Consider the following 14,081-nt stretch of genomic DNA (forward strand, 5'->3'; position numbering starts at 1 on the left):
GTTGTTTTCTTCTTTTGAACAACAGCTTCCAACCACTCCTTTCCGCCGTATACACTTTTATAGGTCCGGGCTATTATAGTTATAAGCCCGGTACCTTCCTGCTACGCAGAAAGAGAACCTCCCCTTCTTATTATAAGCCTTTAAATCAATCTTTAAAGCGCTTAGCTTATTTATTTTCTCCTCTCTCTTTTAAAACCCGTCGCTAACTGTTAAAGCACCTTCCTCGATAAAATAAACTTAATCCTTAAGGATTATACTCTCAGCGTCGTACAGCTAGAGACCTTCCGCGACTAGGGACGATAGTTCGATTATATCCGAAACGAAGCTTATATCTATAACGTATAGCAGATTTATAAACTAGAAGCAAACGTTAAAACGGTTTTAAAGATCCTTAATAATAACTAAAAGCCGTTTTATATAGACGTCTACTTAAAGGTCTAGCAGCAGTTTAGGATTTAATACTAACGAAAGCTTTAAGACTAGTAGAATGTTAATCCGGAGGAAAGGGGCTTTAAACCGGAAAAACTAGGAGAACCCTTTAAGTCCGACGTAGACTACGTATACGAGTAGAACCTCCTCCGGTATTTTCTAAAGACCTTATAAAACGATTCGAATAACTAAAGGAAGGCTTATAACGCAGTATACTATTTTATCTTTAATACCGTTCAGAAGGATCTACTTAAATACGCCTTCAACCTCTTTATATTAATAAAACAGCTATAGATCTACTATAACGTCCTATATATTTTAGAAGCCTAAATTATTCCTACTTAGACGGTAAAGATAAAAGCGTCTCGTAAAGCTTTCTTTAACGTCCTCGACAAAGCCGAAACAGTTATAAACCCTTTTAAATAGATTATAAACTTCTGTTATAAGTATTACAACGTATTTATAAACAGAGTCACTAATATAATCGGTTTCCTAGCTATTACAGCCTTCCTAAATACTATTCAGAAGCGTATCGCTCCAGGATAGGCCTATACTAAATATATATTCTTAGCTAACAAAGTTATTTAAAGCAACCCTAAAGAAACTATAAAGGTATATATAGACCAGCTACACCGATTTCTCCTCTAGAACGGAGCCGGGGTATACATTTTACTATATATTTATACTACTTTTAAAGAACGTAGGCAGTTATCTAACTAATAAGACCTATTAAAATAAAGGTCTAATAAGAAAAATAGTAATAATAGTAAAGGCAAGCCTTCTAGGTCAGAGGATAGCTATAGATAAAGAAAAAGTAGAAATAATAGTAGAAAAGGCGGTAACCAAGGCTACAACTAGTCTAATAATTAAAATAGGAAAGTAAATTAAACGCTAAAGGTTTATTATAACTACCTATACGGAATCCTTAAATAATATTATTAGATACTAATCAAGTACTTTAATTTTAAAGCTGCTATAACTAATAAAAGCAAGACAAGTAGTATAATATCCTAGGGCCTACGCTAATATATCTTTAACAATCTTATAAAGCTTTAATAAACGGACTTTAAAAACGAGTTATAAGCTTGAAGGATAAGACTCCTTAGTCCTAGAGTACTACGCTTATTACTAGGACCGGGTAGCGAAAAACCCTTTCCTGGTTCGATCGGAGTTAAATTAAAACTTAATAATAATAAAGACTTTTCAGGGCTTCTCGTTAAAGCAGTAATCCTTTACGACCTATAGATAAGAATTTAACTTCCCCCTAGTATTTATACTATATTTATTACCAATTATTACCCGCTTTATAATTCTATCCTTCTAGATAACTATAAAGTAGTCTATATCGTTAACGATAAATTACGATTTAAACCTAGATCCTAATACAAAGTCGATAACCTAGATAACTATATAGGGGCGGGTATAACTTTTTTCTAAATATAAACCTGTAAGCAATAGAGGCTTAGGAATATATTAAACGGTAACAGAGGTCCTAATACTAAGGACTTAATTTTGGAAAATACGGTTTTTATTAACAGGTTTTATATTAATATTATATTAGAGGTAGCTTTTAAACGGGCAGGCCTTTAGTATTACGAATAGGATAGAACCCTTCGTTACAGCTTTATAAAGCGTAGTTTAATAATAAAATAGTTAATCTATAAATATAATTTAATATTCCTTAAATATAACGTTCGTTCTGCTTACTTAAAGGTTCCTCCGCCTAAATATACTATAACTATATCTTTCGCCGCTATTAAAACCCGTTTAGCTGCCCGATCGAAAGAGCTATTTCCTAAGAGAAAGGATACAAAGCGCCTATAATACTTGTATGTAGGATACGTAGGGCCCGAAGCAATATAAAGACTCGTCTCTATAGCTAGAAGAGTTCGGTATAAAGTAGATAGTATTCTAAGAAAGGAGTGTAAAAGTTGTATACGGGTATACGCTACTTAAGTTATTTTACGCTAACCCTTTAAGAACCGTACTATAAAACCCTTTTAGAGGATTACTTAGGACCTTTTTGAGTTTAATCCTAGGTTTAACGGTTTAAAATAGCTGTTTATAATTAGAAACGAGTAGAGTAGGAAAGTAATCGTAAAAACTCTAATAACTAAGTCGCTATATACCGTAGCTAAATAGATTAAAGATATTATATTATAGGTTAATATACAGTTTAGCTTTAAAGTCTGTGAAATCTAGTAGGATAATAATATTAGTACTATCGGTATTAAAAGGTATACGGATTATAAGGTTTGGATTTAGAACCTAGGGATCGATTTTAAACTTACTTTAACCTATATTTTAGAGACTAACGGAGGATTTAAACGCGTAGGATGTAAAATTATCGAAAGAGGGCTTACTATACTTCTTAGAGCCCGCTTACTTCGCAACTTATAGCTAGAAGCTACGAAAACGGCTGTTTAGCTAATTAATATTACGCCTTTACAACGTAACGACTAGAAATTACTAAACAAGAAACTATACTCGTAGTTTCGGTAATACTTCCGTTAATATTAACCTAAATTTATAGATAATTATATATAAGATCTAAGGCCTTACCTTAGTAATCTATATATATATAAATGCCGGGTATACCTATTCGATAAGCGATAAAAGGCGAATACTTACTAGAAGCTATTTAAGACAACTGAGAGAACTTATATTAGTTACTTAGTTAGGTACTAGGCAATTAAAATCTACCGGATTTAGGTTCCTTAGCTTAAAAGGGTTATTATTATATAGAACGTAATCTTTGATAAGAAGCTTTTTTATAAACCTAGTAAGGAATATATATCCCTATAACCGCTCTAAATTATAAGGGATATTATAAAGCTACTTAAATCCGATATAAGGTATCGGGATACTAGTATAGTAAAAGAGTCCGATGATGTTAACCTTAAAAGTCTAGAATACTTAATATCTTTTAAGAGGCTAGAAACGAGTTTTAACTAGTTAGAAGGTTAGAACTTAGGGGTAGGAGTATAGGTAGAGAGTATACTTTCCGCGGATACCTCTACTAAGCTATTAAAAGTAAGATCGTTTACAACTAAACTCCCGACCCTAAGGCTGTCTATTAGTCCTCTATCGCTTTATATAGGACTTAGCAGGGTTATAGATATTAAACTTTATATTAGCGATACCTATTGTAAAAGTATAATAGCTAAAGACTAGTATCCTACTAACAAGACCGTAAAGCTTAATATACTCCTATTAAGCCTTTACGATAATAATACTATAGGACTCTTTATAGTTAAAAAGAAGCCTTTATAGCCGGCAGATAGTATTTATAAACCGTTGTAAAACGCTTATTATATTGTAAATACTGTAATAAAATAGTAGACTATAGAAAGATAAGACCCTAATCCAGCCTATATTAAACGTAAGTATATTAGGAAGGTATATAGGCTTACCGTATATTAGAGTAGACAGTAAAGAGGTTAGGGGCCTAAGGGTAAAGATAATAACGATAAATATAGACTTGTCGGATTCGTACTCGGGATATATCGAGACAATAGTATATATCTGCCGAATTAGAGATATTAGGAGAGCTTTTATATAACCTTTTTCCTAGATAATCCTATTTATAAAAGTAATAGCTTTTAAACTTATATTATCTACTATATAGTAGTAGCAGCTGTAAACCAAAGGTCTGTAAAACGTTTAGGTACTACTTCTAAGATGCCGAGAATATATTTTTTAGAACTAGCTAATATTAAGGTACCTTAGCGCTTTCGAGATATCGAGAACTATAAGTTTAAATACCTGTTCTTAGAAGTTTACGATAAAGAGATTAGGAATCTTATTAACCGGAAGACTTAACGTATTATCTGCTACGTAGAAGCTAAAAGATATCTTTTACTTTTTAAATAGGTATTTACGTATAAGTTTAACGAGTATAGTTATATTAAGAAAGTAAAGGTATATATTTATATTAAAGGCGATCTATAACGTTAAAGTACCTTTAAAACGACTTACGCTACTACCCTTACCGCTTATATATTTCGTTTTATAATAACGATTGTTATATACTTTAACTTTAAAGTCTACTAGTTTAATATTAAACAGGTATTTTTAAATACCCTTCTAAAAGCGTTAATATACTATAAGCTCCCGGAAGAATATAAGTAGCTAGGGAAGTATATTTAACTTCTACGGGCCCTTTATAGACTCCGAGAGTTACCTTTCCTTTAGTACCGAAAGTTCTTCTCTACTTTACGTAAACTAGGCTTTGAAGCCTCTAAAGAAGAGCCTTACCTTTTCTATAATAACTAATATAAGGTTATTATTGTATTTTACATCGATAATTATCTTATCTTCTTTTATCGAGACTATACGGATAAGGTAAACCGTATTATAAATACTTTTAAAGTTAAGTATAAGCTTTATAAAAAGGGAGAGGCGAAGTAGTTCCTAGGCGTAAGAATTATTAAGGACTGTCCGAAGCGCCGAGTATTTTTAGTCTATAACTAATATATCGAAAAGGTAGTTAAAAGGTTCGATATTAACTTTACGGTTTATACGCTTTATATTTTACTTCCCTTCAACGATCTTATTAAATATAAAGGAACCGCTTTAAATAATAAAATTAAACTTTTCTAAAAGCTTATTAATTTAATACTTTATACAGCTATTATAATTCGCTTAGATATAGCTTTTACTACGTTAAAGCTATCTTATTTCTTAATAAATCCGTTACGCTAATATATCCTTACAACGTATTAAATAATCTATTACTTATATAGAATAAAGCATTTAAGGATTATATATATTAGCGAAGAAACCGAGTTATAAATATTCCTTATTGTAAAGGATATATTATTTACCGATTACTTTAATACTTAAAGGTCTACCTAAAGCTATATAATAATACTCTTCAAGGGTATAATTATATAGAAGGCTGTAAAATAGTCGATAGTTACTACTTTATTTATAGAAGCCGAACTAACAGCGTTTATAAATACTACTAAGGAAACTATAACGCTGCAACGCTTCTTTAAGGATATTACTCTAGACTTTAAAGAGCTGTAAGTAATCTACTATAATAATACTAATATAATTAGACTAGTAGTTGAAGATAGAATACGGATAAATACCTTTTTAAAGTACGTTAATATCTATAATATACAGATAAAAGAGTAGGTTAAAAAAAATATTTTTAGTATCGAATACTTTTAAATAATATAGATATTAGCTAACGGATTAACGAAGAATTTATTATAATAACGTTTTAAATATTTTCGGAAGCTCTTTAACCTTTACAATACTACTAAGCTAGTATAGGATCTAGAGAGTAACTTAGAACAAAGGGTTAATTAATAGGACTTACTCCTAGAAACTTTATAATAAGGGTACAGAACGCTAGAAACTAATATAACAAACCGATAACCTAAATATCTAACCTACGCTTCTTTAGCTCGACGCGTAGATACGTCTTCTAAACTTCCGCCTCCTTCTCCTTTGCTTTAATATCCTTTTTAACCTTTATATTAGTTAAAAAACGTTTTAAAAGCTCCTCTTCCTTATCCTTATTATTATCCTCCTTTACCGCTTTACCCTTACCCTTATCTTTAATCTTCTTAGTAAAAGAAAATTTATCCTTTTTCTTTTTCTTATTAGTTAGGCCGGAAGGAGTAGAAGCTACCGTTAAAGAACGTTTACAAGTACCGAATAATATAGAAGGACCGAACTAAGCTAAGGTAAACGACGTTAGAACGCTATTAGTAATATAAAGAAGTAAAGTCTTTAAACTCTCTTTTAAAGCCGGAAAAGACTTTAGCTATTAACCTTTAACGATACCAGCCTTTAAATCCTTATATATATAACGGGTATAATCGATAATCTATACATTTATCAGAACTTATAGATCGGGTCTCCAAGATAATAAACTTATATTTTTAAAGGCGCCGGCTTACTTATATCGTATATACTAAGCAGCAGTAAACGCTAGTAAAAAGGGTTTAATACGTAATTAAAAGGATTAGCTGAAAACGTAATATTAATTATTATAATAGCTGTCTAAAACTTTAAAATAATAAGAAGAAAGTTTTACCCGAGTCTACAAAACGTCGCTGTTTTATAATAATAATAGTAGGTTTAACCTACAACCGATAAATATAAGCTATTACTATACTTTAAAGCTGATTTAAAATAATCTATATAGGGCTCGATCCGTTAACTAAGAGCCCTATAGCTATCCTTAAGCCTTTACAGAAGTTTAAAGAGCGGAAGCTTAGTAAAGTTAACCTTACTTTTATATAGTATAACTATAACGTTTTAATTATTATTAAAGGATACTATAGCGCCGTTAAAAGGCGACTTTATAGGCAAACTAATATTATTATCCGCGTTAATTAGTTTTCTACCGCCCCCGGCAGTATAGGAAGCTAGACGACTATTATAATACATTAGAAAACTATAGATAATTACGACGAGAATTAATCGGTTACTCCTTTATAATTAAAGAATAAGAAGAGTAGTTTTAAACGATCGAAAATATATTTTAAACGATAAGAACCAGTAACCTAGTTCGTTAAACTATTTAATAATATACTTTTAATACTAAAAAACTAATAGAGCTAGAAATTAATATAATACTTAAGAAGGCTATTTTTACAGTTATAATAATCGGAAAGATCGCTTTTATTATTATAGTTTTAGAATATTATAGTTAACCGGATTATTATTAACATTTTTAGAAGAAGAATAATTTCCTTTATTAACCTTTAAGTCGACCTTTTAAAAGCCTAGAAAGTCGATTAATTATAAAGACTTTAGATTACCGGATACAGCTTATCCCGAAGTCTAAAACAGCTTATAGTATACTATAAAGGGATTTAACTCCTAACTACTCCGCTAAAAAGGGCGCGAGAGCTACGACGGCATTTCTCTCTTTTCTTTAATTTTTAGGATCCTGTTATAGCAGTTGCTCGCTGATTACAAATAACTGGGGGGTGTATAACAGGATCTATAGGGACTTATACCCTGGTCCTAAACCCCAGCAGGCATTCTGCCTGCTTAGACCGCTATTCTGGGCATCCATCGTATATATAAGGAGCCTCCAGGAGAGGCATATTAGATAGTTGTTTTCTTCTTTTGAACAACAGCTTCCAACCACTCCTTTCCGCCGTATGCACTCTCACAGGTCCGGGCCATCACATCTTGTTAGACAGAGTACCATCCTGAGCAAAGCAATGGCTTACCTGAGTTTATACGCAATGAATCGTTCTCCATTCGATCCACGACACCATCGTTCCTGGCTGCTTCCCACCTTCAGGGCACATCATCGACAAAAGTCGGCAGCTCAATAGGTCGTGGACAAGGCTGAACAGGTCCCCAATGGACGTCAAGACAAGCAACACATATGGCAGAACTCAGAGAATATTATCTCAACAGGATGGGGAATCCATGAGTGAAATAGCAGAGGGCGGCTGCAGTTTTATCCATGGCTCCTGTAGGGCCGCGAATTACTACTATTATACACGACAACAACAAACGTACTACAAGTGCTATGACCTCTGACGCCACGGTTTGGGTTGTGAACTTCTCCGCAGAGGGCGAAGAAGACGTGACTGTGTGGTTTTGAGATGATACACACATCTGCCCACAGTTATGAACCCTCAGGCTCAGCTTTGCCAAATCCTTGTATCACTGCCGCTGAAACACGTCGCACAAATGCCCGCAGCACTCTCTGTATGCCTCCTCTGCTCCAACAGCCGGGTTTATTGGGTCTGGAGGCTTGTCCCACGCATGTGGCACCCCTTTGATCATCTTGTATTGCACATCCCGCGTCATCGATAGCTGACGCAGGCGGTCCGCGAAATCTTGCCCTTCCTTTCTCAACATATCCCAGTCGCACGTGTATACAATGACTGTCTCAGGCATAGCTACCGCAAGCTGCTCGTCTGATGCCTGGGCAGGGGACAGGTACGGATGTGCTGCTGACAAGTCCGGCGGGTGCAAATAGCTCGCATCGAAGAGGTTGGTCAAGAGCGGCGGGAGGGTTTGGTCCGGACGTGGGCAACTGGCGCGCTTGACTTCGCGCGGAATCGTGTAGTCTGTGACGGGATACCAAGAAGCTGCCGCGCAAATCTTGTGAGTCGGGATTGCATTGGCGCCGGCGGTACGGAGAGCCTCCAGGTGATCATTCAAGCACAGGAGAGAGGCAAGAGCGAGATTCCCTCCAGCGGAAAAGCCCGAGACGGCGAGTTTCTGGGGGTCAATACGCAGCTCTTTTGCGTGCCGGGCCACATAGAGTATGGCGTCTGCGGAATCTTGGACCGCAACAGGAAAGGGGTGCTCCGGGGCAAGGCGGTAGTTGACACTGACAAAAACTGCGTTGCACTGCTCAAGCACGCATCGCGCGAAGCGAGCATCGTCCGTGGCGCTTCCGATCGTGAAGCCGCCGCCGTGAAAGTTGACGACGGCGGGAAATTGGACATCAGATCCCGCTGTTTGGGCGTAATCGTGGGGCGTGTAGAAGAGCAATTCGATTTCGCCCTCGGTCTGGGAGATGGTGGAGGGTATTCTCCTCGTGAATGAGGGGCTAGGAGGTCTTGGAGAGGCGCGGAAGTGCAGCGTCATGCCCACGTACTGGAGCGATCTCCAGCTCAGAGCGGAGAAGCGTAGCCACCACCGGGACGGTGCAGAGCCGACGACATCACGCGCAGTTTCGAGTCGTTGTGCCTCTGCAATATCTGCAGGCTGTCGAGGGGACGCGAGATTGACGACAGGGATGCCGTCAACGTTGAGAATACCGTTGGACATGGTGTTGTGCTAAAGTGGGACTTTATGATGGCAACAAGAGGGCTCAGCATGGACTGCCTGATTCATCTTGGGACCTTGAGGAAACATATTAGCTGGAATGACAGGGCCTGATCCAGGGCGGTATCCAGGGGTTCCCATCAGGTCGGCGCTGCAAAGTCCATGTTGCGTTGGTTCGTCAACGTTGTCAATGATGTCATTCGGCGCTTGTTTTTGTTTGAGGTGGGTCCACCCGATTGTGTCGGGTCCCGGCATCTGACGTCAAGAGACGTCCGTCCCATCTCAGCGGCCATCGCAAGGCAACCGTCAACGCATAGAGGCATGTCTCAATCTGATATTGCCAATGCCAGGTTGATGGGATGAAAAAACTTGGCAGTGTAGCCATGACATCTTGGAACACTGGCAATGGTTTTCCGGCCTGACCTGATGGTGATTCATGGAGGGGGGGTCGGCCGGGTCGTTTCCTTGAGCTGGTATCCCGCATCTACAAGGTAGAGAGAAATAACACAAGATATCTCACAAGCATTTATTATCTTTCATGCTACCATACAGTTCTGTTTGATTTCGTTGACACCTATCTCCACGGTCTGTTTCATTCCGTTCCAATCATGTCGCCCGGCACGCTCAAGAAGCCAATTCTGGCTCTCAACCGCATCATCGGACACTCCTCAGCCAAGAACCACATTACCAAACCTCATATCGGCAATATTGCAGCACTTGATGGGGATAGTAGGAACGAAAAGACCGTTCGAAAGGCACAAGAACGGCGCGTCAAGGTCGACGAGCGTGAGAAGGACCGTCAAGACCTCTTGCAGCGCCGTAAAGAAGAAGAACGCCAGGCCCATGAAATCGACCCCCCTGACGTCGCCTCACGATACGGCACTCGTGAGGATGATGAAATGCTGGATGGTTGCTCCGATGACGAACCCATCCATAGGCTGGCTGCAGATCCGGCCAACGACGGAAGAGCGGTCTGTTTCATCGCGCGCGTGCACCACGTGCGCCCGATGAGCGCCAGACTGGCGTTTATTGTCTTCCGGGACCGCAATGAGCTCGTTCAGGGTGTTCTCGCATATAGCGAGGGTAAAGTATCTGAGAACTTTGTCCGGTGGGCTGAGCGGATCACCAGCGAGGGGTTCGTCCACGTTGAAGGCGTCTTGCACAAGCCCCCTGAGGAGATCCGCGGGTGCTCCGTAAATGCCCTCGAGGTGCGCATCGATCGAATGTACCTCGTGGTACCCGTCAAGGAGCACCTCTCCATCGACGTCTTCACAATGGATCGAGTTGAAGAGGACCCAGAATCGCACCAGCGCGAGTCGATGGCGTCGACTCGCGTTCGCGTGAACAACCGCTTGGCATACCTCCGGACCCCAACAGCGCAGTCCATCTTTCGCATCAAGGCCGCCATTTGCAGCATTTTCCGCTCTGTCCTTGAAGGCCATGAATTTGTCGAGATCCATACATCCAAGCTCATGCCTGGTGCCACGGAATCGGGAGCTGAGGTGTTCCAGGTGAACTACTTCGGGCGCACTGTCTTTCTCGCACAGAGCCCACAGCTGAGCAAACAGCTGGCCATCTCGGCAGACTTTGGTCGTGTCTATGAGATAGGGCCAGTTTTCCGCGCTGAAAACAGCAACACACATCGTCATCTCACCGAGTACACAGGACTCGACCTTGAGATGGCCCTTACGCACGGCGACTACCACGAGGCGCTTCACCTCATGGATGAGTTGATGAAGAACATCTTCTGTGGCATTTACACACGGTGTCGCCGGGAGATTGACGTCGTCAAGACGCGGTTCCCACATGAAGACCTCGTCTGGCTGGAAAAGACCCCCATTCTAACGTTCCGCGAGGCTGTTCGCTTGCTCAACGAGTCAGGCTGGGTTGATCAGCACGGCCAACCGGCTTCAGAGACGCAGGACCTTAGCACGCGCGCCGAGATCCGCCTCAGCGAGATCATCAAGGAGATATATAAGACGGATTATTACATCATCGACAAGTTTCCGGCATCGGCCCGCCCGTTCTACACTCACCTGGACGCCGATGACCCGCGCTTCACCAACTCCTTTGACATGTTCGTGCGCGGCCAAGAGATCACAACGGGAGGGCAACGCATTCACCGACCGGAAGTGCTGCGCGAGCGCATGGAAAAGGCCGGCATCGAACCCAGTGGCCTTGATGAGTATCTGCAGGGATTCGAATACGGCGTGCTTCCCCACGCAGGCTGCGGTATCGGCCTTGAGCGCCTCCTCTTTCTGATGCTCAACCTCGGCGATATTCGCAACGCTTCCCTTTTCCCGCGCGACCCCAAGTCCCTGCAAGAGAACAAGGACGACGACGCTGAGGACATGCGCCTGCCCCACCCCGAGGCCGATACCATCCGCTATGCGTACGATTTCGAGCACGGCGACCGGGCCAGCCTCACCCTGCCTCCGATAGAAAAGCTCATTGCGAACTACGGCGATGCAACCAACACCTCCTGGCTCGACGACCGCTACCACGTCTGGCGGCACGAACCAACCGGCGCCGCAGTTGGCTACGCCGAGGAGAATGGCTACGCCCTCGTCATGGGCAACCCCCTATGCGACTCGCTCCAATACCAACTCGTCATCCGTGCGTTCCTCAAGCACATGCGCCAGCAACGCGACCTCCGCCCGCTCTGGCTCCTCGTCGGACCCGAGGTCGAGCAGATCCTCGGCGGAAAGCTTGGCTGGCGCACTCTCAGCTGCGTAGCCGAAGAGCGCGTTCCTCTCAATGGCGCGGCCAACGGCAAAGTTGCCAAAAAGGAACGTCAGGCCGAAGAGGCGGGCGTGACCATTCACGAACACCCCGCCGACGGCGGCCCCGTGCCAGCCGAACTCCGCGAGCGCTGCGACCGCCGCATCGAGGAGTGGAAAGCCAATCGCCGCAGCAGCAGGCAGAAGCAGGTGCACATCACTGACATCCGCCCCTGGATCGACATGGAACACCGCCGCTACCTCTGGGCAGAGACAAAGGACGGCGAGGTGGCCGCCATGTGCGTGCTCCACCGTTTGTCGCCGGCGAATGGGTACCAAATCAAGTTCGCTCTGGATTTCCCCGGGTCGCCCACAGGGACGATCGAGGCGCTCATCTCGGCGGCGATGCAATCTCTGGCCAAGACGGGGGTGAAGAATGTGACATTTGGGGCCGGCGCCTTACCAGAGATGGTGACGGGGGACAACATGGATCGGATAAGAGCGAGAATCCTGTCGAGTACGTATCAAGCCATTGCGCAGCAGTTGAGGCTGGCTCAGAAGAGCGAGTTCAGGGAGAAGTTTGGGACGTGGAGGGACAGGGTGTATATTTGCTATCCGTTTATGGGGCTGGGGGTGAGTGGTGCGAGGACGCTGATCAAATTCTTTGAAGACGAGATGTGAGTCCGGAGAGGGGCAGCTGGTGGGAGCAGGGAGGCGTTTGGTGTTGAGTTCTTGATACCTATTGAAAGGTCGTTTCATAGTGCGTGAAGTTACATGGTGTTTCCTGAGAGGCGCCGAGGAATAGACCCAAATGTCCTTTCTTGTTACAATCCACTTCTAAATTTTGTCGTTTCCACTCTGAGTATGCGAAGCGTGAATGGAATCACATAGGGGAGCCCATGCGTATCAGAAACGCTGCAGCAAAGCGTACGGCTCCAACAAGCCGGCAGCAGAGCTGGAGGAGGTAACAGGACCGTCACTGCCGGAGAATCAGACACGCTTCAAGCTCTTCGACGCCTGCTTCCGTCGTTGGGCCAGCATGTGACCATAAAGAATGTAAAACGCTGCCGTGGGGTCAGCATCAAAGGTATTACTGCAGGCGTGCGAGGGAGCAGCTACTCACCAGGAGCATAGAGACTCAGTCCAAACCAGAGGAGGTAAGGGTACGCGGCATTCCGTTCCTTTGATGGTTCGATGACATTGTAGACGATCGCCATCTCGGACAGCACACCTAGTGGGTATAGGATGATGAAGGCGTTGTACCTGTGTTATCATCCATTTTGGTGAGCATACGGGCCACCTAGCCAACATAGACGAACCGGTAGGCTGGCGGGGTGGAAGCCCCAGAAAAAGAAACTCACCTTAGCCACTTAAACGCACTCCCCACCGCCCGATTCTCCCAGCCCATACACGTAACGCAGTAGTACCCAAACCGGATCACATCCGCGATATTCCATACCACCACCATCGCCGCATACGCCAGTGACACATGCCAGACACCCTGGACAACATCAGGGTAGTTCCTCGCCACCGCCCAAAGGACTGTATTCCTGCCCGCGACCTGCAGCGCGGCCGTCGCTGGTGAGACACGCGGGCCAAGAAGCCCGGCTGCGGCGTGGAGCACGTCTAAGGCGGCAAGCCCCTCCACGAAAAGCGCCGGGATGTGTAAGGTGCCAAAGACACGAGTGTAGCCTGAAGAACCCCAGATCTGGAGGGCTCGGAAGAGGAAGACTGTGCGGAGGAAGAGTGAGAAGGCGTTATAGAAGAGAAGGTAGTTTTGGGATGGTGAAGAAAATGCCCCTGGGCCTAGAGGTTTGACTTTGTTGTTAGACATGGTCTCAGGAAATTACCCTTCAAATTGTCTTGGTGTCGTGATATGGCAGTTGAGAGTTGACAAGGGAAGATGTTCAGGCCAGGTTAGAAAGTGTCTCTTCTTGTTGTCCTGGCCCCACAATGATCCCCTGTTCGCTCCGCCCAGTTTTCAGGGGTTACGCGATGTCACATGCTCTGTCTCAACCCAAAATCTGACCAGCTACGGCGAGGACCGTTTTCGGTGCCTCGACACCAAAAAAGGGCTATCTTCCCACCTAGGCATCTCTAATATAGGTACCTTAGCTACACCTAATGTACATAGTCAGGAGACATAGGTACTCTTCGCACCGCGCCCCC

At 42.7% G+C, this 14,081-nt stretch overlaps 3 protein-coding genes across 3 annotated transcripts; 1 reads left to right on the forward strand and 2 right to left on the reverse strand.

The window, feature by feature from the left end:
• Positions 1-8,076: 8,076 nt before the first annotated feature.
• On the reverse strand, positions 8,077-9,195 carry VTJ83DRAFT_7019 (uncharacterized protein; the record flags this gene model as incomplete). Its single annotated transcript, XM_071013795.1, has 1 exon — positions 8,077-9,195. The coding sequence occupies one exon, from the start codon at positions 9,193-9,195 to the stop codon at positions 8,077-8,079; it is 1,119 nt and encodes a 372-aa protein (XP_070863236.1).
• A 605-nt stretch (positions 9,196-9,800) lies between these two features.
• On the forward strand, positions 9,801-12,593 carry VTJ83DRAFT_7020 (uncharacterized protein; the record flags this gene model as incomplete). The annotated part of the gene is made up of 1 exon (XM_071013797.1): positions 9,801-12,593. The coding sequence occupies one exon, from the start codon at positions 9,801-9,803 to the stop codon at positions 12,591-12,593; it is 2,793 nt and encodes a 930-aa protein (XP_070863237.1).
• A 309-nt stretch (positions 12,594-12,902) lies between these two features.
• Positions 12,903-13,746, reverse strand: VTJ83DRAFT_7021 (uncharacterized protein; the record flags this gene model as incomplete). Its single annotated transcript, XM_071013798.1, has 3 exons — positions 12,903-12,976; positions 13,036-13,175; positions 13,274-13,746. 3 exons carry the CDS (start codon positions 13,744-13,746, stop codon positions 12,903-12,905), a joined length of 687 nt encoding a protein of 228 aa, XP_070863238.1.
• Between the last annotated feature and the right edge of the window lie 335 nt (positions 13,747-14,081).

The sequence above is a fragment of the Remersonia thermophila genome, chromosome 7 (genome assembly GCF_042764415.1).
Source record: "Remersonia thermophila strain ATCC 22073 chromosome 7, whole genome shotgun sequence".
Lineage (NCBI taxonomy): Eukaryota > Fungi > Ascomycota > Sordariomycetes > Sordariales > Chaetomiaceae > Remersonia > Remersonia thermophila.